Consider the following 27,922-nt stretch of genomic DNA (forward strand, 5'->3'; position numbering starts at 1 on the left):
AAAAAAACACTAAAACCCAACGGGAGGACAGAAGGACATGTAGCATTTTCCTTGACAAAATGATTATAAATCGAGTTCAAAACTTATCTGATTATTGGTGCCACGTCACTATTATAATAAATATACTTTTAATTTGTGTTTTGTCCGTAACATATATATGATGATCAGTATGTAAAATTCACGGAACTAAATTTCTAAGGGAAATGCTATATCTCCCGCTGGGAGCACCCGCTTGGAGCTCCCGTTGGAGATTAGTGTTTTTTTTATGTGTTTTTTTTCTAAATTATTTTTTATATAGATTTTTTTAATAATTTTTAATATTTTTAAAAAATAAAAAAATTTAAAATATTATTAAAAAATATTTTCTTAATCACGAAGTAAAATAAAAAATTATAAAAAAATATTTTTTTATTTTATTTCGTGATTAAGAAAGTATATTTTAATGAATTTTTTTTTTACTTTCTAATTAAGAAAGTATTTTTAATGATGTCTAAATTTATTTTATTTTTTTAAAAATATTTTTTATAATTTTTTATTTTACTTCATGATTAAGAAAGTATTTTTTAATATATATTTTTTTTACTTTTTGATTAAGAAAATATTTTCTGAATGATGTTTTAAATTTATTTTATTTTTTTAAAATATTTTAAAATAATAAAAGATTTATATAAAAAATTACTTAAATAAAATACATGTAAAATAACACTATACCCCAGCGGGAGCCCCCAGCGGGGGCTGTAGCATCACCCAATTTCTAATATCACTGCCATGTATAACTTATCTGGTTAGGAAAACCCTATTAATGCATGAGACTAGTGATGATCACCGTGGGCAGGGGAAATTTACACACGGCATGCATGCATCTTGTATCTGCAATATATATATATATATATATATATATATATATGAGTAATGATACACCTATAATATTTATAAAATAATTTTATAAATATATCTTTTATTTAACACATTATTATATAATGTATTGTACAAAATATTATAAGTAAATCATTTTCATATATATATATATATGTATATATATATATTTGAAAGTGTTTTATCCAGCTAGCTAGCTGGTTCAGGTCCTTTTTTCGTTGGAAAAATACACACCATCCAAAATCCAAAGAATCCTCTTTCCGTTATGTCATCTTCCGTATATTATATTTTTTTAAAATTTTAAAATTTTTTAATATTTTTTTAAAAATTTTGTTGAGTTTATTCTTTTTAAATTAAATTAAAATTTTAATTTATTATTTATATATTAAATATTTGATAAAAAAATTAAAAAAAATATAATGTGTGAAAATTATATAAATAACAGGAAGTTGTATTGATGTTTTGTTCAATTATATGAAGCAAAAGTCAAAAGCAAATTATCAACACCGCCCCATGGGAAGTCACGCGGTATGGCCATTTAGCAGTACGTGAACTCACGTTTACGGACACTAGCTTTGACCATCATCACCTCCGGACTCATCTTCTATAAATTAAGCTAATACCCACACTACTCTGATCTGTAGATTGCTTGCTTAGCTTAGCTCCTCTCTCACCTTCTTTCTGCGCTGAACTCCTCCATTGATGAAACAGAGAAGAGAAAGTGATAGCTAGCAATCTAACTTTATATATATTGGGTAAAGAAAGAAATTAAGATGGGGGTCAATATAACTTCCATTAAAACCTCATCAAATGGAGCTTGGCAAGGGGATAATCCCCTCGACTATGCCTTCCCTCTTCTCATTGTTCAAACCACTTTAATTCTCGTCGTTAGCCGCTTCCTCGCCTTTCTCCTCAAACCCCTCCGCCAACCCAAAGTCATTGCCGAGATTGTCGTACGTCTCTCTCTCTCTCTCTCTCTCTCTCTCTCTCTCTTTCTGCTATATATCTGTTCTCTGATGCACACACAACACGCATACGTGCAAACGCACATGCATATCTGTATGCAGTATGAATTTCTTCTTCATTATCTGAATTATTCGTGTTTCAGGGTGGAATTCTGCTTGGACCGTCCGCTTTGGGAAAAAACAAGCACTACTTGCACCGAATATTTCCCTCGTGGAGCACCCCGATATTGGAATCTGTGGCAAGTATCGGTCTCCTTTTCTTTCTGTTTCTTGTGGGTCTTGAACTCGATCTGAGCTCAATTCGTCGGAGTGGCAGAAAAGCCTTTGGCATAGCAGCCGCCGGAATTTCTCTCCCTTTCGTTTGCGGCATCGGCGTTGCCATTGTCCTGCGAAAAACTGTCGACGGAGCGGATAAAGTCGGTTTCGGCCAGTTCCTCGTCTTCATGGGAGTGGCGCTCTCCATCACCGCCTTCCCCGTACTCGCGCGCATTTTAGCAGAACTCAAGCTATTAACCACCGAGTTGGGCGAGACCGCCATGGCCGCGGCTGCGTTCAACGACGTGGCTGCATGGATCCTGCTGGCGCTAGCCGTGGCACTCGCCGGTGACGGTGACGGTGGGGGCCACAAGAGTCCCTTGATATCAATCTGGGTTCTCCTCTCAGGTGCCGCATTCGTTACTTTCATGCTGGTCGTCATCGCACCAGCGATGAAATGGGTCGCCCGCCGGTGCTCGCCGCAGAATGACGTCGTCGACGAAGCCTACATCTGTTTGACTTTGGCAGGAGTACTAGTTTCCGGATTTATGACCGACCTGATCGGTATCCATTCTATCTTCGGAGCATTCGTGTTCGGTCTAACAATCCCAAAAGGGGGACAATTCGCAGACAGATTGATAGAAAGGATCGAGGACTTCGTTACGGGTCTGCTTCTTCCTCTATACTTCGCTTCAAGCGGGTTGAAGACGGACGTGGCCAAAATACGCGGGGGAAAGGCATGGGGTCTGCTGGCGCTGGTGATATCCACAGCCTGTGCCGGAAAAATCCTGGGAACTTTCGTGGTGGCGTTGATGTTTATGATCCCAGTGAGGGAATCTCTCACGCTGGGTGTGCTTATGAATACCAAAGGCTTGGTGGAGCTCATCGTTCTCAACATCGGCAAGGAGAAGAAGGTTAGTTTATTTTTTCACGCATATTAATTACTTTATTAATTATTCTGAATTTTTATCTTCCATTAATTGATGGGTAATGGTAAATAATTCAATTTTTTTAAGTTTTAAAATAAAATTAATATTAAAAATTTTTTTATTTAATTTTTAATTTTTATTTCAACTCGTTTCATAAATAAACACACTTTAATCCTGAGATGATTAAATAATTAGATCATTAATAACATTGGGCTGATTTATCTAGCTTGTTGGCAAGAACGTAGTACAGCTAGAGGTAGTGGTCATGCCAGTACAGCTAGAGCTAGAGGTCATGCATGGCCTGGGCTGCTATTTTCCACGGTCGTAGGGGAAAAGAAGTTTGTGGTAGGAAAAATCAAATATCTTGTCCGACTCATGAAAAATGACATGCTGGATGATATCTAGCTACCCAAATTTAAAAAAAAAGAAAAAAGAAGAGGGCAGCTGGTACTCTATATTGATAAGATTGCAGGAAGTTTTATCATAATTAATCAGTCTGATTTTCGTGAGTCATGAATTTTTAGGTCATTCTGTAAGACTTGGGGGCGTGGGACGGTGGGAAATTGCAATTAAAGAGCTTAATATATTATATATGCATACAGCGTACCGCGTACGTAGCTTATTTGATCGATCTATCTGAAATTTCCCCGTCCTAATTGCCTCCTTTTCTCAATTTCATTTGCTGGTCAACAAATAGCTAGGAACAGGACGATTATGTCAATTAATCCAAAGAATCCTTTGATAATTCATGATCATCAACCTCGTTCATGTCATGTCATGTTCTCTCTTGTTAAACTAATATCCAATTACTTGTCTTACACTCAATTCTACTAGAATTTCAACAACTACCAACTTAAAAGGATTGATTATATTATATTATAAGGGTAACGAATTTACATTGATTGTATTGAATAGCCTCTCAAATTAGAGATTAATTAAATACTACAACCATAAAATGAATTTACATGAAAAATAAATTTTGAAATTAACATGAATTTATTGATTCGTTAGATTTATTTTATAATAAAAATAATTTTATAACATGACATACCATATTGAATTTATTTTTGTAAAATTTTTTTGTGATTAAAGGCTTTCATCTCACTGCTCACCAAATTCAACTTCCAAGATCTAGCTCATGATCAGAAATTCTTAATGTGGAATAACATGCAAGTTCTGTGTATTATTTGAACAGGTGCTCAATGACGAGATGTTTGCTATTCTAGTCCTCATGGCACTCTTTACGACCTTCATCACAACCCCAACAGTAATGGCCATCTACAAACCAGCACGTGGCAATTCCGCCCACACGCACCGCAAATTGCGTTTGACCACCAGTACCCAAGACACCACGGACGAGCTTCGTGTTCTTGCTTGTGTTCACGGCCCAGGAAACGTACCTTCCCTCATCAACCTCATTGAGTCGACTCGTAGCACTAAGAAGTCCTTGGTAAAACTTTTCGTCGTGCATCTTGTCGAGCTCACTGAACGATCTTCCTCCATTGTCATGGTCCAACGTGTCCGAAGGAATGGTTTTCCCTTCTTTAACCGGATCCGTCGAGGCGAGTGGCATGACCGAATGGCCGGGGCATTCCAAGCCTACAGTCAACTTGGCCGAGTCAGGGTCCGACCGACAACAGCAATCTCGGCGTTATCTACTATGCATGAGGATATTTGCCATGTTGCAGAGGATAAGAGGGTGACCTTGATCATCCTGCCCTTTCACAAAATGTGGAAAGGGGAAGGCGATGAGATGGAGGAGAATGTGGGCCATGGCTGGAGAGGAGTAAATCAGAGGGTGCTAAAGAATGCACCGTGCTCGGTGGCTGTGTTTGTGGACCGCGGACTTGGTAATGGCGCCCAAACTCCAGTGCCGACGACGACCACCGCAGCCCAACGGGTTTGCGTAATCTTCTTTGGTGGACCAGACGATCGTGAAGCCTTGGCACTCGGTGGTCGGATGGCGGAGCATCCCGCAATTAAAGTTACCATTATAAGGTTCGTAGAGAAGGAAGGGAAGGAGAGTAGGGACATGATGCTTCGGCTCTCATCAACGAACAAGTATAGTGAACATAATTATAGCTTCTCCACCGCTAAAATGAACCGTGAGAAAGAAAGGGTACGTAACCTCTTGATCTCTCTTCCTTTCTTGTCATATTTATTTTATACAAAATCAATTTAATTATTTTTTTAAGCAATTGTTCATGTGTTCTTAATTGCTGCTTACCTTTCATTCAACATTTTATCATACTTGTATAAGTAATTTTAATTTATGTATTTGTTGCATAAATAATAACTACTTAAAATATAACTAAATGACAAATGGGATAAAAAGACAACATATATACCTCTTAATCATACATATATATATATATATATATATATATGTATATTGACATTAGACTATAATCATTTTCTGTATAAAACAGGAGCTAGATGAAAATACAGTTGCTGAGTTTCGAAGCAAGTGGGATGGGATAGTGGAGTATTCGGACAAGGTGACTAGCAATATTGTTGAGGCGGTTTTGACAATCGGGCGAAGTAGGGATTATGAGCTGATAGTCATAGGCAAAGGGCGTTTCCCATCAACAATGGTAGCAGGATTGGCAGGGCGCCAAGCAGAGCATGCAGAGTTGGGGCCTATTGGAGACATATTAACGTCGTCAGGGAGTGGCATCGTGTCTTCAGTGTTGGTCATTCAACAACATGATCTTGCCCATGCAGAGGAGGCTCCTGTCTCAAATATTGTAACGCACGCGAACAACACAACTAATCATCTCGGCCATGATCAGCCGTCGAGTAGTGTTAGAGAAATTACCAAGGATTTCGTGTGATCAAAACACATGCAATTTGGCCGTACGTAACAATAAAACAAGTACGTCGCTGCAACCAACGAGCTTCGCTTTTAATGATTTGGGGCTAGCTAGCCATGTAAAACTATATTAGATGTGTGATCTCTGGAGTCTCAATCGTCGATCTTAGGAGGAGGGCTCTCGATTGGTCTAGATCAGCCTGTTTATAAGGATAAAGATCATTTTGCTAAGGATAAAGCTCAAGCAGGATAAAGTTCAAGCTATTCGACCCTCCCTAGTCTTCTAGTTCATCACGCTTGGTTCTATTTGATTTATGTAACAGCTCTTATCTATACGTTGGTTAGAAATCTGTTAGCTAGCTTCTCTTATAGTTTATCTCTTGTAACAAACATGTAAATCCTCTCATACATTTGTAATAGTTTTGTGTATAAATATGATAATGCACACACGCGGGTTTCTGGTGAGAAAAACCAGAACAGTTTCCCATTCTTTCATAGTACTAGAGACATCTCAAACTCACGCTTCATTCTTTCCTATGGCTACTTCAGGTTCTTCATCTTCTTCTTCCGCTGCCTTTCATCTACTAGCACAAGTTATTCTCATCAAGCTCAATGGTACTAACTTTCTTACCTAGAGTGCTCAGTTGCTTCCACTTTTTCGGAGCTATGGTTTGATGGGAATCGTTGATGGTTTCGATTCCTATCCACCACAATTTCCTAGCGATGATCAGAAGGCCTAGGGTGTTCTTAATCCTGCTTATATGGTTTGGCAGTATAAGGACCAAATGGTGCTTGGCTGGGTAGTCTTCTCTTTATCTCCTTTGGTGATTTCCACCATTTATGGTCTTGAGACATCACGGCTTGCTTGGTAGGCCCTTGGTTTGCGTTTTGCTGCAACTTAACGGGCTCAATTCCTCTTTTCACTCATTTGTAACGACCTACATGCTTCTTACTAAGGAGAAATCGATGCCTTTCTCTGACTTCCATGCTGAGCTACTGAATTATGATCTCATGTAGAAGTTTCACAACCAGTCCATTCAACCCTAGACTGGACCCTATGCTCTTTATTCTCACAAACCTAATTCCAAGCCAAGATCCCACAACAACAACAAGTCCTGGTCTTCAGGATCTTCCAAGCCTAGTGGGCCGACCTCATTTTTTTCTCAGTTTCGGCATTCACTGCCTCACTTGCCATCTTCGACACCTACATCTGTGCCATCTGACTCTCGCCCTTGATCTCCTTGTCAAATCTGTAGGAGGGAGAATCGTCACGCACTTGATTGCTTCAACCGCATGAATTATGCTTATCAGGGACGCCATCCTCTTATAGAATTGGCTACCATGGTTGCTGAGGGCAATACCACCTATCTGAATCAACACTAATGGTATGTTGATAGCGCTGCCAATATTCATGTCACTTCAGATGTTGCCAATTTTGCAACTTCTCAACCCTATGAAGGAGATGACTCCATGGGCGTAGGTAATGGGGCAAGTTTGATCATCTCACGCACTGGCAATGCCTCCATAAACAACTCCATCTTCTACTCTTGCCTTAAATGATGTCGCTTATTGTCCTCAAGCTTATGCATATCTTCTTTCCATCAATAAATTTTGTAAAGATAATAATGTTCTTTTTGAGCTCATTGGTTCTAATTTTTCTATGAAGGACATCACGACGGGGGTCAAGCTCCTAACGGGGCCAAGTGATAATGAATTGTACCCAATCAATCTTCATTAACTATCTACGTTTAAGTTCCATGCTCTCACCATGTCCGTTGGCTTCAAGGCTCCTACCTCCACTTGGCATTATCATATGGGACATCCATCTGTAGCAACTCTTCGTCGTGTCCTCACTAGTTTCTCTCTTTCTGTTAGTGATTCACTTAATAAACAGTCTGTATGTGTGTCCTGTCAGCTAGGAAAGTCTAAGGAATTGCCATTCTCTGATTCTTCACGAGAATCTACTGCTCCTCTAGAGTTAATTCATTTAGATGTTTGGTCCACTTCCACTCCTTCCTTGAGCAGTTGTTGTTACTATTTAATTTTTATTGATGATTTTATTCATTTTTGTTGGTTGTTTCCCATTTCTAAGAAATCCGAAATTTTCTCCACATTTGTGAAATTCAAAGTTTTAGTGGAAAAACAATTTACTTATCCCATTCAGCTACTTTTAAGCAATGTCTTAGCTCCAGTGGGATTTTCCATTACCTATCGTGTCCTCATTCCTCTTAGCAAAACGGCCTTGCTGAGCGGAAACACCGCCGCATTGTTGAACTGGGACTCACCCTCCTTGCACAATCTAGCTTACCCAAGAAATTTTGGGTTGATGCCTTCTTAACATCTGTCTTTATTATTAATCGTTTACCTACCCAGGTTCTTAATTTTTCATCTCCTTTTGAACATCTCTTTCATCTTCCTCCCAATTTTAGTTATTTTCGATCCTTTGGTTGTCAGTGTTTCCGTTCCTTCGTCCCTACATGCTTGATAAACTTTCCTATCGTAGCACACCATGCATTTTTATTGGCTACTGTTCTAATCATAGAGGGTTTTGGTGCTTTGACCCCTCCTCCCAACGTGTCTATATCTCCAGGAATGTGATCTTTGACGAAGCGATGTTTGCTGCTCGTGTACAGTCCTTTATTATCGACTCTGGCAACCATGTGACCTCCTCAGGTATATCTTAACTTTTACTCATCTCTCCTCCTTCACATATTTTGTCTTCTCCCTCTGAACCTTCTCCAGTTCTCAATCCTTCTCCTCTTCCCCTACAACCTACTACATATGTCCCCTCTGCCTCACCCGAACCTCTCTTAGACTCTCCCCCTCCTATTACACCTTCCATTCTCAACGCCCTTGAACCTCAGCATACTGCCTCTCCCTATCATGTTGTCACTAGGTACCGAACTGGTCACCTTCAGCCCTGTTCTTTCCCTGATTTCCATTTATATTACTGTACACGTCACCCTCTTCGAGACTTGCATTAAAGTGCCATCATCTTCGAGCCCCATATCTATACTTAAGCGGCATCTATGCCTGCATGGCATGCGGCTATGGAAGTGAGTTTCAGACATTGTTGAAGAATTAAACCTAGACCCTGTGTCCCCATCCACTAGGTAAGAACATGGTTCCCAACAAATGGATTTTTATGCCCAAATGTAGACCTGATGGGAGTATTGAATGCCTTAAGGCGAGGCTGGTTGCTATTGGCTATCTCCAACGTAGTGGATTGATTACCATGAAACGTTTAGCCTAGTCATCAAACCATCCACTGTCCGCATGATTCTTGCTCTTGTCGTTTCTTTCAACTGGGACATTCGGCAACTGGATGTTTCTAATGCTTTCCTCCATGGCATTTTAGAAGAGGAGGTTTTATAGCTCAACCGAAAGGGTTTGAGGATCATGCGCATATGAAATTTGTGTGTAAGCTTCATAAGTCAATCTATGGTTTAAAACAAGTCCCATGGGCTTGGTTCAACAGATTGTCCACTGCCCTTTGTCTCTTGGCTTCTAGGGTTCTCAGGTGGATCCTTCTTTGTTCACCTATCACCATGCTATTGTGCATGTTTTCTTGTTGGTGTACGTGGACGACATCCTTATGACCTCTAATGATCGGTCCTTTGTTACTTCTCTAATCTCCAAGCTGCAGCTCGATTTTGCTATGAAGGATCTTGGTCCGTTGTCTTATTTTTTGGGTGTTGAAGCCACCCGTGACTCAGGTCTACATCTTTGCGAAACAAGGTATGCCATTGATCTCTTGGACCGTGTCAAGCTTCTTAGCATTCGTCCTTGTTGTGCTCCTTGTGTTTCCAGCTCCAAACTGTCCAAATTTGATGGTGAGGTACTTTCAGATCATTCCGAGAACTTTTGTGAATCAGTTGTGCCAACACATGTAGACCCCAACTACTGCTCACTGGACAACAGCCAAACGAGTGTTGCGTTATTTGAAGAACACCCTTGACTATGGCCTCTTCTACACACCTGATTCCTTTTCAATTAATGCCTATTGTGACTCTGACTGGGCTAGTGATCCTGACGATAGAAGATCGATGTGTGATTATGGTGTCTATGTTGGTCCCAACCTCGTCTCTTGGTCCGCAAAGAAGCAACTTGTGGTCTCCAAATCTAGTACTGAGGTTGAATACAGATGCTTAGCCTTGGTTACAACTGAGGTTTATTGGCTGTGTATGCTCTTATGTGAGTCGCAAATTTCTCTTGACTCCCCTCCTGTTGTTTGGTGTGATAACATCAGTACCCTTGCCCTTGCTTCAAATCCCATCTTCCATGCACGGTCTAAACACATTAAAGTGGATCACCACTTTGTACGTGGAAAAGTGGCCAACCGAGAGATTCTTATGGAACACATCTCCATTTCTCTTCAACCTGCTGATATTTTTACCAAGGGTCATACTGCTAATCGTTTTTTTTTTCTTCGTGACAAACTATCTGTCTCTGACCTCCCTGACAATTTGCGGCGGGATGTTAAGGATAAAAATCATTCTGTTAAGGATAAAGCTCAAGTAGGATAAAGTTCAAGTTGTTTGACTCTCTCTAATCTTCTAGTTCATCACGGCTTGGTTCTATTTTATTTCTATAACAGCTCTTATCTATGCATTGGTTAAAAATCTGTTAATTATCTTTGCTCTTATAGTTTATCTCTTGTAACAAATATGTAAATCCTCTCATACGTTGGTAACAATTTTGTGTATATATAAATATGATAATGCGTACACGGTTTCTGGTGTGAAAAATCAGAACAATTTCCCATTCTTTCACAACTTGCTACCTCGGGTACTTTCAATTAATCAGCTCCTAAAAAATGTAAATAAGGTGTGAAGGGAGCATAGAAAATTGGGTTTGGGGCATATGCCTAATTGTTTGCAAATTAAGTGGGCTTGATTCATTTCTTCTACATTATGTAATTAATTGGGAAAAAAAAAAAAAAACAACAACAACAACAATTTACTGCAAAACTTCTCTATTTTACAGTTTTTGCCAACAATTTTCTTTTAAAACTTATTCATGTAATGCTAAGGAACAAGACGTAATTAATTGTCTGTAAATAAATATAATACTAGACAATTCCCTCGAGATTATAGCCTTATCAAATTTGAGTCCAGCTTGGTTTATTTATTAAGGTGAGGCGTTCATAAATACGAAATTATTGCCAATTATTAAACAATATAATTCATATAAAAAGATAAGTGGGAGTCATGTTCGCACGTATTGTTTGGATCTTTATAATAAATATAATCATTACTATATGCATCTTTAAAGAATATAAAAGATTCTGATTCTATCCAATATCATGAATACTTATATCCATTGTTCACAAAATCCAAAGGTTTTTATTTTTTTTATTTTTTTTTTATTTTTATGAGTAATACTACATACAATTAAAGTCGTTTTGAAAAAGAGTAAAAATTACTATTAAAAAATTAATTTATTTTTATGTGAGTTTCATATTTATTCATTTTTTTCAAAGCGACTGCACAACGTTTGTACACTCACGACTGCAATTATCATTTCCCTTTTTTTATAGATACGATTATAAGATATATAACGTAAACATATTTGTTTTATGAAAGTTTAGTACCTCATGATCAATAACTTTGAACTTGGTTGAAAATTAATAAACTGATTGTGAATAGAAAATGTAACTCATTGAGAAGCTCGAACTCAAAGTACTAAACATACAAAATTTGCTTATTCACAACTTGCTTAGAACTAACTAATTTACACCGATACATAATATTACCATTGAAATTTCGAAAATTTGTGTAAGAAACTAATTGCCTGGTAGATTGAACATAGCTAAACTAGCCCATATTTGGATTTATTATGGGCTTATATATGTCGTTAACCATGCACTAGCTAGAAAGCTTAGCTGTTGCAGAACGTACAAATATAATATTACATGTCAACTCGAGAATCCTAGATTGTTTTTAAGTAAACCTTGGATCTCAGTTAGTCTAGTCCTTTGAACGTTGGTTGCCGAAATACTCAGATCGAGCATTAGGCTTCCCTTGGTAAGAGTTTTAAATCATTCAAATTGAAAGAAATTTGTAGGATTTAAAGGAATTCTAGAGAGTGATAGAATTGCTTCGTTCCAGCAATTTTTACTCCCACACCACACAACCTCTGGACTAGAGCATTCATTTTCAGCATGCACCGAACCTATATATATATATATATATATATACATATATATATTTTGGGCTGGTTAGCTCCACCGCAGTTAAGTAGAAACAAAACCAGCCACAGGACAGATTGATGAGATTTTTTGAATGAACGACAACTTCTCATACCAGAGAATACGAAGAACAAAAATAAAAAATAAAAAATGTTGAGAGGACAAATCAAAAGATAAGTTGAGTTTTCAGGTCACAAATAATGTTTCCTCAAACAGAGTAGACCCCTCGTCTGATTGGCAATCATCCTTTCCCTGATAACAGTTGTACAGATATAAACTATTCTCAAACAAATAAGATGTTCCACAGAAATTACATTTTAAACTTTTTATCAGATTTAATACAGAAGAAAAAAGAAGAGTTTATGAAAATATGCGAACCTTGAAAAAAGCATCACCTATCCATATTGGATTTGATCCAATCGCAACCAACAACTTTCTTATCAGCTGCATTCTAATTTTCACGTTCATCATTTTTAGAATCGCCACGGCAAGCCACCAGCTTTCGTGCTACTATAATTTTTGTCCACCATTTACTTAAAATGCAGGAATTTGCTAAAACCACGACACAAGTCCACCTAGCCACAAAAGTGAGCATAAATTCAATAAAAGCATAAAAGTTTCCCCATGGTGATGTAAACATATAGGTTCAGCCATTTGTTCATACAATCTTACTAAAGAACAATAAAATTCAGAGATAAAACCCCATTCCAACAAGGTAGAGAGAGAGAGAGAGAGAGGGTTTTCATTGTGAACTACCTTAGAGAAAACCTCCCCCAGTCCATGATGCATCCGATTTCCCATTCTGACCAACGGCTTTCTTCTCAGAGGCACTCTGGTAGAAATTATCATATCCATCATCTTTGGCATCATCCCAGCCAGCCCAACCATCACTGTTATGGGATGCTGCTCCCTTTGTTGATTCTTCCTTTCTGTTGTCTTTGGTGTCCCAATCATCCCAAGAACTTGAACTGTAAGAATTATGCCCAGTTGATGATGACTGCCCTCCTCCAGAAGATGAATTCAATCCTTTGTTCTCCTGTTTAAACTCTTGATAATATCCATTTGTCTCACCATCATTCCGTTGCCAGTTATCAGTTTTCCAGTTGATGCCTTCTTTAGTGTACTCTTCAACCTTCTGTGAAGCTATTGCCATGACTCCCTTCATGATCCCCCATGTCTTATGTCCAATCTCTGATGTCTTTGCAGTGACAACGTTAACAGTCTCATTTACCTTATAATCATAGCCACCCTCCTTCACCTGTAACAAATGTTTAGTCACACCTTGTTTGTCTAACGTCGTGTACAAAAAGCCCTTAAGATTGCTAGTAAGGAGGGCAGGGCCGGATTTTTGTGTGTGTGTGTGTGTGTGTGTGTGGAGGGGGTTGGGGTTTGAGGGTTTGATACAATTTAATCCCAAATGCAAATGCAACAAAAGTTTTGAAATATTCTATAAGAAATTCAAAATTTTGGTTCTAAAGATTTTTGAGAAGTCAAAAAGTATATATTAAAAACTCATAGATCGTAATCTCTCTTCATTCTTCTTGGAGTCATCTTCAAGATTTTTCTTTGTTGTTATATTTTATCTTTTCTATGCGTGATTTTTCTTCATTTTTTTCTCAAAAGTTTATTTTATCTTTCTTTGTAAAAATATACACGTTGATTGCATCATTTTTCTGTTAAAGAAAGAAAACTTTTATCTATCTTTTATTATAATAATGTGTCCTATATCACCATAATCGATAGATCTATTAACAATCTTTTGTATCTCGAATCATTTTTATAATACCTTTATATTGTATATAGTACAATATATATTAAGGAAAATATATAAAACAAGAAAAAAATAAATTCTCGGATTAACCACAGTAAAAAAAAAAATGAAGCAATAACAATAACCACAAGACTAAATGCTGCAAAAAAAAAAAAAAAAGTTCTAACGTTAAGCAAAGCAAAAATTATTTTACACCGCTAACGAGAAAAACTTCACCCTGAATGTAATAACAAGAGGCATGGATATAGAAATAAATCAAAAGATAATTCCCTTTATTTTGTGTACTCCAGATGATGCCTTCACGTCATTGTATAACTACCCAAAATTTACCCTCCATTTAGATCATAAAATAGAGGGACCCATAGGAACACCACTAAAATACTAAAGATCAGAAGCTAATTACTTCAACACAACATGATTTCCCTTTTAAATAAAAATACTTGAATAACAACTAAAAAAGCACCTATTCAAATGAAACAGAATCCACAATAGAAGAAAGTTGATAACTTCTAGAACCAAACAGCCAAAGAACTACCACTTTCACCACCAATTCAGCCAGAGTCAATTGTTTTTTATAAGTGAACAAAGCCAAAAATAAAGTTACTAAACAATCACTGTCTATTATCAGTTGCCGTTCCCCAACGGGGTAACCCTCAGCTATTCCCCTAAGTTCTCATAATCACCACTATTTCAAAGAAACAAAAATAGTGTTGCTCCATCAATGATGCTAGTAACAACAAACTCCAGGTACCTGCAACTCTCAGACAACATTATCCAAATCAGTTCGTTATTTCATGGACACCACTTCCACTAATTATTAATAATGGTAGTGTTCTAGTCCCAGTCACGGAAGTTCACCTGATTAATCCTTATCAGCATGTCTAGAAAGAGGAATAATGATTCTTATCACTGAGACATTATTACGCTCTCCTTAATCACAAGCTTGTTCTTATGAGACAATTTTTTTTTGATAAGTGATGAGACAAAATTTCTTCACACAACAAGTTCCAAACTCTTCTGAAAACCGACAAGTGAGTGATGTTTAAAACTTAGATTATTTTAGGTCATCACGTACAATCTTGTAATCACTCTGTTATCTGGATCACCTCACTCAGCCAGCCTCTTACTACGGCTCTTCTCTCCTCTCTCTCCTTTTAACTGCACCCAGAGCAACCCCACCCCCAACAAAAAATTAACAAGTTACTTTTTTTTTTTTGATAATAAAGATCAAAACTACCAATAATAAAGATCAAAACTGCTATATGAAATGAAATAAGTAATTTCCATCAAAGGAATGATACACAAACTTTTTTTTACAACTCTATTTTAAATGCAGGGCACTTCTGTAAAATTTGAGATTCCAATTGGAAAAAAAAAAAAAAAACCAGTAGTTTTCATGAAGTGGCACTATAACATTGATTGGTCCAAAAATGTGCTGTAAAATAATTATATGAACATCATTATTCTTTCCATAAACTCCAGTACATTGGACAACATGCTGAGAGAGGCAATTTGAAATACGTCTGATTTAGAGGATACATTGCCGCAATCACTAGTTTGTGTGAAATGCTGTAAACGGACCCATGAAAGTATAATTTATCTGGTATTACTTTTTAAGTCTTAAGTGATGCTACAGCTTTATGTGGATGGCCATGTTAGTTCGTTGAAAAAAGAGACAACATAACCCTCTCTACGAACGACATTACTTTTAAAATTAAGGTATGATTTACTATAATGACGCCGAATTGGTGTGGCCAATATGAGAATTAGACATCATAAAACCGAAAATGAATAAAACAATCAATTACTTGGTGAATGACCATTCCTGCAAAGAGAATTCATTCCAAATACCTTAGAAGTGAGCTCTTTTGTACCAGCTTGGACAACATTCGCAGCTGAGTGGGCCGCAGAGGCAGCAACAAAGGATAGCTTACCAAACCCCTATACAAAATTGATAGAATTATTAACATTAACATCCAGTTGTACTATAAAGACGGAAAGGTAATGTAAAGCATCAGAACTGTAACCTGAGAAACAACAGAAAGGACATCGCTTTGCGGATCATTCCTCTGAGAAGGCGCGGGAGTCGATCCGAAGCCAACATATTTACCACCTTGCGAGGGGGGGAGGCCTGCCGGGCGCGAGTCGTTCTCCGCCAGCTTTCGCGCGAAAAAGCTCTCCTTGTTCGCGGCGGAGGCCTCCAATTGCGACCGCGTGTGGATATCCTCGGTCGACTTCGACCTTACCGGCGCGCCGCCCGCTCCGACAAAACCTCTAACATCGCCAGTGGATTGGTTTCGCCTAATATCACCACTGGAGGAGGACTTGAACCCGTCATCATTGTCCCAACTATCCCATCCTCCATTGCTCCCATAATTACCGTTTCTGGTTTGCCCCAAAGGGGGCTTCGACTTCCCACCCCCGAGGTTCTCCTTGACGACAGGTGGATCCCGCCAGGGTCGGCCCTCGGCTAGGGCTTGAATTCGATCCCTATAAACACCGGCGGCTTTGGTGTTGTATTTGGTGACGATATCGGTCTCCTTAGGGATCCCATACTGGGCGAGGAAGGCGTTGAGCTGCTCATTCCCACCGGCCTCCATTTTCTTGATCTGGATCTCGGACCAGGAGTCCATTGTCACGGATCGGACGAATGAGATGTGAACACCGAGGCCGCGGTGCTTGCCAGAGCACTCTAAGCACATGAAGATTCCGTAGGAAACCGACGCCCATTGAGGGTTCTTTTGGGAACAGTCGACGCAGACCTTGTTCCCAGTTTGCGATTGAAGGTCCCGCAGCCGCCTCGATGCCGCCATTAGGGGTCCGATCCGATCGCTCACAATCGGAATCTGCGAAAACGGATCGAAAAATTAAAAAAGTAAACGGAATCAGGAAACAAGTAGGAATGAGAGGAGACGTTTGGAAAATTTTCTCGGATAGGTTGGGGTAATATGGAATGATAAAGCTATATTAGGAGAGAGAGAAAAAGAGAGGTTTGGGCATACCTCTCAGTTGCTGGTAGAGAAACGGGGGCTCACCGACACCGTCTGTTCGTTCAAATAAGTTTTAGGGGTCAATATTCCATGTCCTTTTAGGTCAGGGCCCGGTCAGCCCCCTTCTCTTTGGGCCCGCCCATTTAAAGAGTATCCATCGCTTATAACAGTAATGAAAATAATGAAAATTAATTTGTTAAGCCTTAAAATTTACAAGTTCGATTCAGATTCTTTCAAGAAAAAATCTATTAATATCATTTTCGCAATATAATTTTTTTTATACACGAAGGATTCTTTAATTCTCTTAATAAAAAATTAAAATTTTTTTAATTGATTTAAAAAATCTTAATTATTTACGTAATATAATTTAATTTAAAAGATAAATTTTCAAATCATATTTATGTCAATGGTTTATAGTGTAAACATTTTTTTAATATAATTTCTTTTTTAAAAATGATCTGAAATGCTTTTCTCATAATAAACCTGCATTATATAACCTTTTTATACAACTATTTTTTTTCAATTCTATTTTAAATGGATGGCATTTTTGTAAAACATGGTTGTAGAGTTGTCATTATTTAAAAAAAAATATTATTTATTTAAAAGTGAATTGTAAAAAAATTATAAAAGAGTTGTCTCGCTACCACTTGTCTTGTATGATTTGGTTGTTAGCATTTTTCGGTCAAGCTTCATAGTATAACACCAGCCAACATTCAATTTCAATGTACCAACGTTGATGTGATAGATAGTTCAGAAATAAATTTTTAAATGTTAAAATATCATAAATGAAAGGTCATTTATAAATTCATGTGAGTATTTTACGTTATATGTTAATTTTATTTTATATTAAAAAAATTTACAGTCCAATTCATTATATCAAATTATATTAATTTATAAATTTAATTTTATAAAATTTCTTTTGTGAATGGAACATTTTTTGAAATATTTGTCATGTTAATAATATTTTCGTAGGTGTTAAATTACATTTTCACCTAATAATAACAAAACTAGCTAGCAAGTATATGCAAAATCAGGATTAAGTAAGATGGGGATAGGTGCCTCAAACTTCATGAATTTAATCTGCATTTTTCTTAATAAAGAGAAGCTTAAGCTTCTCAAGTTAGTTCTTAGAGTTAAGATTGCGTTTGGATGTTGAACTGAGTTGAGTTGAGTTAAGATGAAAGTTGAAAATTGAATAAATTATTGTTAGAATATTATTTTGTAATATTATTATTATTTTAAGATTTGAAAAAGTTGAATTGTTTATTATATTTTGTGTTGAAATTTAAAAAAATTGTAATAATTAGATAATATAAGCTGATATGAGGAAAAAATCTATACAACTTTCTATTATTCACACAACCTTCACACACCACACATTTTTTTAAATTTTTATTATTTTTTTATTTTATCAAATATTTAATATATGAATAATGAATAGAAGAATTGAATTAGTTTAAAAGAATAAACTCAAAAAAAAATTAAAAAAAAAATTAAAAAATTAGAAAAAATATAGTATGTAAAGATTGAGAAAGTTGTATAACATTACTATGAAATGAGTTTAGAATCCAAACTGAAGCTCGTGGCCCAATTCTTAGGCCCATGTTTGGGATGCGGCTATTTTTGTTGAATTGTATGGACAATCAATCCGAGGCTGAAGGTATTCAATTTAAATCAAGGGCTAGATGGAGTTAGGGCACGCTTCAATATTATAAGAATTCTTAAAATTTTTAAAAAAATTCATAATTTTATTTTTAAACATAACTTAAACATAAAATATTTTTAAATTTAAAATTTTTAACTTTTTTATCTGATCATTTCTTAATCATTATTTAAACATAAAAATCAATATAATTTTTACGAACTTCAAAATAAAAATAATATTAAAAGATTATATTCAAGTAATTTTTTAATTTTATAATATTTGTATTTAAGTTTTTTCCTCTAATTTCTCAAAAGTCAATAAAACATCTTTACTCAAAGAGTAATTCTACATACAATCGTGAAGTGCATAAACGCCGCGTAATCGTTTTGAAAAAGAGTTGGGTCTATTATTAAAAAATTAATTTTTTTTCATATAGATCATATATTTAATTCATTTTTTTCAAAACGATTACACGATGATTGTACAATTCACGATTATAAATATATTTTTTCTTATTTAAATTATTTCACTACTATTCACTTAAACTGGAAGTTTCATTAATGACCATAGTTAGGTAACAAAAGAAAATGCCTTTGAATTTTTTTTTTCTTTATCTCCAGAAATGTTTGAGGACCAAATCCCTGAGACTTTTGAACTTGTCACCGACTCACAGGCCACAGCCTCACACCATTCATGTATGTATTTTAATCATGGGAAGTGTTGGGAGAGAAATTCTACAGAGAGAGACATCCCATGACCCACGTGTCATGACATTAGTCTCTCTCTCTCTCTCTCTTTTTTTTTTAATATTAATTTTATCCTGTAATTATTTTTGCCACTATTTTTATGTTTGATGAACTTATTTGTGGGGAGATGGGACTCCTAACTACAATTTAAATATTTATCAGATTTAAATATAGTACACTTGAACCGTCTTCATTGACAAATTCAAAGTCAAAATTCAAAAGCAAACTTCTTGTGTTCACAATCACAACTTTTTGAAGTCACAATCCACATACAAGCAAATTTCTTCTGTTCATAGCTTTTAATATTCAACCATTTCAAGAAGTTATCATCCACACCTCAAATATTCTCAACAATTGATTAATATAATCAATTGTCCCGCGTACAGCATGTATATTAATGAAAAAATAAAATAAAATAAAAATATATAGACACAACTTTTACATGACTCTTTAATATATATATATATATATATATATATATAAATGTATTATTGTGTAATTGTGTAACGGTTGTGTCCTATCAATATCACAAAATAAAAATAAATTAATATGGTCCAGTAGTTATATACCTTGCCTGCCATCATTTCATGCTTTGGTGATCTACACATGCAAAATAGGTTACTTATATTTGGCATGCATCATTCTAAATTTTATAGGAAATTTCTATACATCATACTATAATCTTATTTTTATCTTACTAAATAAGATGTAACACATTTATCATTATTGAATAATTATTTATTAGATGTATCTTTATCATTCAATGACGATGAATATTGACAGTTAGTTAGAGACAAATTTCCATAAAACGAGGGAGATAAATTTTCATAAATCAAGGCTCAAATCAAGGCACCACCATGTGCTTCACCATTTCCCTTCTATAAATAGCTAGTTTCTGTAATGAGAAAAAACACGAATAGAAAAGCATTAGTGCATATTCTCTTCCTCCCTATGATTATTTTTCTTTCTTTTACGTTTATTTTCATGGTATTAGAGCGTTCATTCGCTCTACCCAAAAATTCAAGTTGATTGAAATCAATTTTTTATCACACCAGGAGGTTCTTCTCGACAAGACGAAACCGTTGCCGCAAACAGCATCGAAAACAGATGCCAAAAGAGTCCCTATGAGCCCTGAGAAGGTTGAAGCGTGCACACCACACGCCAAACGCATTCCAAAGGTAGACAACGCATGAGTCACACTCCCCCATGCGCTCCAGAGGTAGACAACGCGTGAGTCATACTCTCCAATGCGCCCCCCCAAGCGTCCCCACATGCCTGTTGATCTAAACCATTCAAATCTCAAATCTGTTTTGGGATAGATCTAAGCCATTTGGAGTACAATTTCAACGATCAAGCAGTGCTTTCCTACTATTTGGATCATTCTGGACTCATCCGTATGGTCAGATTTCTAGAAATTCATCTCAAATTTCTTATTTTTTAACGTTTCCAAAAACTCCATGGCTACACCACCCATCTAAACTCCTTCTCAACTAATCAATGATCTCACTTCACCATATTTCCTAACCAGTGCCGACAACCCGGGAGCAACCATGGTTCCAAAAATCCTCACCGGTGACAATTATCCCTCGTGGTGACGCTCCATGCGTATGGCTCTCAATGCAAAAAATAAACTTGTTTTCGTTGATGCCACTCTAATAAAACCTACAGATCCTTCCATCGTTACACTGTGGGAGAGGTGCTGCGACATGGTCCTTTCATGGCTACTAAATTACATTGAAAAATCTCCAATGCAAAGCTTGATCTATTGTCAGAATCCCTCTGATGTATGGAAAGACTTAGATAACCGATTCTCTCAAAGCAATCACCCAAGGTTATATCACCTCAAAGGCGATCTCATCAATCTCCATCAAGATTCCATGACCATTACAGCCTACTACAACAACATCAAGGGGCTCTAGGATGAGTTACAAACTCTACAGGAACCCAATTCTTGCACATGCAATGCTCGAGAAAATGCCTTGGCAAGAGAAAACACAAAACATTTATTTCAATTTCTCATGGGGCTCAAAGATTCCTTCAACAACATCAGGAGCCAAATTTTTGCTATGGATCATCTACCCTCCATCGCCAAAGCCTATGCTACTGTTCATCAAGAGGAGACCTAGCGTCATCTTCATCTCCTACTCCTACCCACACCCGACAACTCAACAATTACTGTTACTCGTCCTTCACATCAAACTCCCAACAGAGCAAGAAATAAAAAAAGGTGTGCAAAATGCCGCAAAGAAGGTCATTTGATTGAAAGCTGCTATGAAATTATTGGGTACCCAACCCACTGAAACACCTCCAAGCCCAAGCAGAAGACCAATGCCACTATTGTCCTACCAATCTCAACCAATGCAGTCTCTTGGGCATCCTCACCTTCAACTGCAAAGGTAATCTCTGGGCTTTCTACTGAGCAATATCAGCAGTTGATGGGTCTTCTTCAGCCCAGCCGTGCGGATGACTTCTCTGGTTTTTTTTTTCTTTCACTGCTTCTATGCCTTCTTTGCCTTGGGTAATTGACACAGGTGTCTCAGCCCTTGTGGCCTCTATGAAATTTTTACCACATGCTACCCACGTCACACCTTACTCATAGTTTCTTACTTTACCCACAAGGACCACGGCTCAAGTCACTCACATGGGCAATCAATGAATATTCATCTTACTCTGCAGATATTTAAAGATGTGGTCTTCAATGAATATGTCATATCTTATTTAGTGTGATGAAAATAAGATGAGAGTGTAGCGTATAACATTACTCTTATAGTATAATATGCCTATTTTACAATGATCCTGTGAAAGACAGGACAATACATGATATTCATCTCCTGTCTATTTCCTGGGAAAACTTATGTTCTTTGGTGTGACAAAGTGCTATATTCTTCGATCACTTGAATATCCCGTAACCTTCAAGGAAAATTCTCTTCATTGCATCATCTTACTCTTTAACTTTGGCGGCTTTTATCTATTCTATGTTGGTGGAGAGCAATTTTTGAATGTTTGACTCTAATCCATATTAGATTATACGTATAATATAGATAATTTCAAATTCCGATTGAGAGCTTGTGTGGCATGTTAAGCTTTGGGTAGTTAAACTAGAAGTGAATGAAGTAATGTTGGAAGCTCAGCTGTATCAAATTAGACTCAAGTTAGCATGGTCTGAACTCGAGAGTTTGGAGGCACTCTAAGAATCTGCTGCACACACATTTGTTGAGTGCTCTATTGCTAGTTCTATTTGGAATCATTTCTCCACTGCATGTGTTTGGTGAATCACTTCCAGTTGTTGGTGGATGGAGAGAATGTTTAATAATTTGGTGGACTTTGTTTGGTGGTTCAGATAAGTTTCATTTGTTCGCACAGTTGGTCCCAATTTTGATTGTTGGTGTGGCTTAATAGAAATGCTGCTAGATTTGATGCTAAAGTTAAATCTGCATCCATGGCTACTGGAAAGGTAAAAAGATGGTTACAAGAGTTGAATGATGGGATTAAGCCCTCAAAAGTCACTGCAGAGCATTTTTTACTTATACAGCAATTGCTGAGTATTCCAGTGCTTAAACTAATTGCTATAAAGCCAAGTTTGGTTCCTCATGGGTAGAGGGGCTCCACTTAAAAAACTTCCAAACTGCGGCCACCACATCAGTCTCCACAATATCCCAACACGAACAATAGAATCCAGACCCAAACTCGTCTGAGCTTGGACTACTATCAGTAGGAATAGAAAACATAGCCTCTTTCACCTCTTGGATTGAAGGGAGCTGAAGAAGAAAATTGTTTTCCTCTTCTGTAACTACATTCTGCACGAACAAAGATAAGTCCCCGGGGGAAGGGGGGGCTCCTTGGTCTTGCCTTTAGAAAGTCACTCCAGAACCCACAGCCCCATCATGGATAGCCTCCGGGGAGGATAAACAAGAACCGTCACGGAGTCGCATTTCCTGCACAAACGACTTATTTACAGAAGCAAATGTTTTAAAAAACTGAGCGGAGGCCTCGCCCTTCTCCATCCACCTGAGTTTGGCCTATTACGATAACCGAGTCTCCTTTCTAAGAAGCCACACCGCCATTTCTTTCTTGTTTTTTAATAATTCCGTCTCAACCTCTTCTGAAAAGATATCTTGCAATTGACCCTCAATACTTTCTATCTGCTTCTCCAACTCACTAATATGCTTCTCCGTATGCCCAAATTCCCTACAATTCCAATATTTCAAAACCATTTTCAACTTTTTTAATTTAGCAGCTAGACAGAACCAGATGAAGATTGGGTAGAGCACCTATGTAAAGATAAAGAGTATCCGTCGAATGGGGATTCCGTAGAGGAAAAAAACGTAAGTAAGGGTAGACGAACTCTCAGAAGCTCATCTTGGGTTCTTAGCAAGCCCACTCGGATGAATTTATGATTTGTAATCCTCTCTTTTGGAATATACGTGGTATTTGATCTTCGCGGAGAGATCTATGTAAGTTGGTAAGGAAGTTCCAAGTTAATTTCATTTTGTTAGATGAATCGTTTGTTGATGTAAGTCAGTTGGATATTTTGAAAAATTGGTTGAAATTCGATTATGGCTTTTCTAATCAAAGTGTTGGTGGGAAATTATGGTAGTTATGGAAAGATGGTTTAGAGGTCTCGATTAGTCAATTTAGTGTTTAGCATGTGTCTGCCTTGTTGAAGGATGCCTTTCATTCTGTTGTGGTTTTTGGGGTCTATGCAAAATGTAATCATATGGAGAGGCGTGATCTCTGGAGTTTGTTATACTTGGATGTCGTGCAAGATATTCATTGGCTCTATCTTGGTGATTTCAATATTATTAGTGGGGATGATGAATGTAAGGGTGGGAGACCCTGGTCGAGAATGGCAATGGATGAATTTAATGATTTTATTGAGGTTTGTGGGTTAATTGAAATGAAGTCAATGGGGCCAAGTTTTCTTGGTGTAATGGACAGCGTGGTTTGGCTAGAAGCTGGTCGAAACTGGACCGATGTCTCATGAACCCTTTGGCTATTAATTTAATTCAAGATGCTTTGTGTAATTATTCGCCTCACTCAACTTCGGACCATGTTCCAATGTTCTTTCCTCTAAAGTCTCAGGCATGTAGATATGACCCATCGTCGTTTAAGTTCCAACAAATGTGGGTGGCTCATGAGAATTTTAGAGAGGTGGTGCAAGCCACCCTTTCCATCGAAGGTGTCATTGCCAAAGCACCCAACCTTCCATCTTCCACATAGTCAAGTAAAGCCCCATCCCCTGTCACCTACTCAACTAACTTCTATGTTCCCATTATCCCATATGGCACCACCTTCTCCACAACCGGATTGACAGCCACTATACCAGACTCGATGTTACGAAGGCGTTGCTGGCATCCGAAACCTTCTGCTTCCAACATTACTGCTAGCTCCTCATAGGTTCCACCCGAATTCCGCACTATCAATGAGCTTGGACCAGCCCCAGATACATCCAACTTTCTAGCCACCAAAGCATCCACAACAGGGTTCTTAAGTGGCAAATAACTAACCAGCATATCCAGCCCGCTGCTTACAACCTGGTCCTCTTCCATCGAAACCTGATTATCACCCTTTATTTCGGACGATCTATGACCAGCCAAGTTTTTTTCCACACTTCCCTCCATTCCCACATCAGTAACAACGTCGATTACAGGCACATCAGGAGATCGAGAATCCTCCATCGTTATCATCAATGGCAACGACGTCTCCTTTGGCACATCAGTAGGTATCACAACCCCTTCCATATTTTTGTCATCTGCAGTAGTTTTCGGCTTCCACTTATTCACTACCTTCTCTGCTTCCTTAGCAATTCCTTTCCTCTTATGATCAACAGCATTACCGCCACCTTCCGTCCATTTGCAGGTCTTTGAGTTATGCCCCTGAATGCAGCATTTAGAACAAAAAGCAGGGAGTGTCTCTCATACTCAACCCCAATATAAAAACTTGAAGCATGGTGCGGATTGCCAATCCAAATTCCCCGTACGCGCTCCTTTGCCGCATCTAGTTCCAAACAAACCCGAGCCCCATTTGTTCTCGTCACACACTTCGTGGCATTATCACGTCGTAGGAATCGACCCTACGGTGCAGTGATATTCATAAAAAATGACTTGTAGTAATAGTTTAGTGGTAGTCCAGGGAGGAAAACCCACACCGACACCAATGACAGCTCCGATTCCTCATCAAAATCAGTGTGCCAATGGAACCCACGGTAAGGAACCCCATCTACATCAGTAGCTCCCTCAACATTGCCTTCACAAAATCAATCTCGCTAATGAGTCGCATGAACACATTCTGAGGTTTCCTCATAGCTGAAACCATCAGTTGCGAGTTTAATCCCCAGCGATTTCAGATGAACACTCTGATGGCATCAAGGGACTAATGTTGCCTAAGAAACTTGAGGACCATCGAATATCTAAATCGAGTAGGAGATTTTTTAATTTCCTCCTTGGAAAACAGAACACAAATATGTCCATCAATGGTTTTGGCAGGCCGAAGCGGGACATCAATCTCAAGAAGTGGTAGTGGTGTGCGTGCCACCAAGTTTGCAAAAGTGCGCTACCGACCAGCCGTTGCCAATGGCCCAGGAGGAGTCCCGGTGGCTGTCATGCAACACGAACCCTAGCAGAGCACGATTTTAGGCGAAAATGATAATATCGGCACGAACCCTACCACTCAAAATTGGATTAGGTACATTTTGTATTATATGATTACTTATCATGTCATTGCATCTTTGTGGAAAAGCAACCTTACTTTTGGGTTTCTTATTGAGGCTACCTGTTGTGCTACACAACCCACATCACGCGTTTCATATCCAGACACAACATTCCTAAAGAGGCATTGCAGTAAACATTCTATAATATTTATCACTATTATATATTAATAAAAAATAAAATTATTGTAATATTTATCACTATTAAATATAAATAAAAAATAAAATCACTATAATATTTATCACTATTATATATAAATAAAAAATAAAATTACTATAATATTTATTAATATTATAAATAAATAAAAAATAAAATCACTATAATATTTATCACTATTATATATAAATAAAAAATAAAATCAATATAATATTTATCACTATTATATATAAATAAAATCATCATTAAAAATAAAATCAATCATTGATGGGACTCACACATTTTTCAATTATCTATCCAAAAGTCAACAACTCAACATACTTCATACATCCAAACAACTCAAAATGCTCTCAATGGGACCCACAAACCCACTTCAATCTCTACTCATAACTATTTACAAATATTCTCAACACTTTTCAGGTATTTTTACTACCCAAACGTAGTTAAAGGAAAACTCGGCATGTCCAAGAAAACCTTCCATAAGTAAGGCACTCACAAGGGGTGCCCCCATATCTATATATGGATACCATAGTCATTACCATCAGTTGCAGAGTGCTGGGCAGTTCAAGCAACCGGAGTCCTATTCCATGAATTTGTTCATTCTTTTTTTAAAACTCTAAAATAGAAATTGTATAGGTGGTTGAGGCCAGAGTCCAGACAATCATATACTATAATATAGTTCCAGATTAGAGGGATGTGGTTAAGGGTGCAAAGGGCATCTTCAAATGTTTAATACCAGACAATCATATTGGAGTGTCATTTGCAGGCCTACTTATTGGAGTCATCTGCAGCTTGTGTTGTCTTAGCATGTATGCATTTTACAACTGAACTTTTGAATCAACTTTTCTTGTGCAAAGTGGTCATTCACTATATATATATGCTTGTAGTTATAATGGAGCTCATGTACATTCATTGTGCATATTCGGTCTTCATTTTGATTGGTTGCTTGATTTTAATCTCATAAGGTGCTCTTGGCTACTGGCTGCATGGAGACCACAAAATCTGAAATTTATAGAGTGAATAAAGTTTAACATACACAGCTCAACCCAAACTGTCAACTAAAAGACCTTCAATTAAAATATATATGTATATATATATATATATATATATTTCTCCATCTAGTGCAGAATTACTTAAGGTAATTTCCCTACTTAATGCTATGTAATGGTAGGATAGTGACAATACCAATAGGCTAAGTTTCATTCTTTTGCCTGAAGGAAAATGGTATTGGCTATGGTTGAAGAGTTTTGTGGCTACCATTGCTGGTGTGTACGTTTTTTAAGTTGGATTTTTAAATATTTGACCTTGTTTTCCTTTTCTTGAAACTCAGCTAAGATGTTTTTGTTTTTAGTGCTAGAATTAATTAATTCTCTTTGTGAAATGCTGCAATTTTTTCATTTTTACTTGTAAAATAATCTCTCTTTGTGGCAATTTAAGACGCTTAATTTAGGACTAACTCAGTTTTCTTTGAAAAATAGGTACGTATTTAGTGAGTGACTCTTTCCATTACTACAGTTATTAGTTTAATTTGTCTCTTTACCAGTTACTATAATTAAATTTGGGGCTTCTACTTGCGTGCATATGTAAACTTGGTGTGATATACTTATGGGTCCAAGGATTAATCAGTGCTGGGGTTTCCATGCTATTATTATATATAGCTTGTAATATTTGAACATGAGGCTTCATGGGCTATGTCTATTTCATTCATATCAATAATATTATTTCTTACATATCAAAAAATATATATATATATATATATATTTGAACAGGAGGCCATTATTTTAAGATATATAGTCTATGACTATTGATATACTGTGAGTCATATAGGATAGAATCTTGATTAACTTATGGTTTGAGTTGGATAGTGTTTAGGACTCATG

At 37.1% G+C, this 27,922-nt stretch overlaps 2 protein-coding genes across 3 annotated transcripts; one reads left to right on the forward strand and one right to left on the reverse strand.

Moving 5' to 3' along the window:
- Positions 1–1,507: 1,507 nt before the first annotated feature.
- LOC108999019 (cation/H(+) antiporter 20) lies at positions 1,508–6,327 on the forward strand. Its single transcript, XM_018975808.2, has 4 exons — positions 1,508–1,829; positions 1,985–3,010; positions 4,221–5,144; positions 5,455–6,327. Exons 1-4 carry the CDS (start codon positions 1,650–1,652, stop codon positions 5,857–5,859), a joined length of 2,535 nt encoding a protein of 844 aa, XP_018831353.2. The 5' UTR covers positions 1,508–1,649; the 3' UTR covers positions 5,860–6,327.
- Positions 6,328–12,164: 5,837 nt separating this feature from the next.
- On the reverse strand, positions 12,165–16,872 carry LOC108999014 (probable ADP-ribosylation factor GTPase-activating protein AGD6). Of its 2 annotated transcripts, none has more exons than XR_004801134.1 (5): positions 15,826–16,818; positions 15,650–15,739; positions 12,784–13,285; positions 12,406–12,602; positions 12,165–12,279 (listed from the first exon to the last, which is right to left on the reverse strand). XR_004801134.1 is itself a non-coding variant. In XM_035688401.1 (5 exons), the coding sequence occupies exons 2-4, from the start codon at positions 16,609–16,611 to the stop codon at positions 12,785–12,787; spliced, it is 1,377 nt and encodes a 458-aa protein (XP_035544294.1). In that variant the 5' UTR covers positions 16,612–16,644; positions 16,801–16,872; the 3' UTR covers positions 12,181–12,602; position 12,784. The 2 variants fall into 2 exon arrangements, 1 of the variants encoding a protein (XP_035544294.1); XM_035688401.1 differs by having other exon boundaries at positions 12,181–12,602; positions 15,826–16,644; positions 16,801–16,872.
- Positions 16,873–27,922: the final 11,050 nt, after the last annotated feature.

The sequence above is a fragment of the Juglans regia genome, chromosome 3 (genome assembly GCF_001411555.2).
Source record: "Juglans regia cultivar Chandler chromosome 3, Walnut 2.0, whole genome shotgun sequence".
Classification (NCBI taxonomy): domain Eukaryota; kingdom Viridiplantae; phylum Streptophyta; class Magnoliopsida; order Fagales; family Juglandaceae; genus Juglans; species Juglans regia.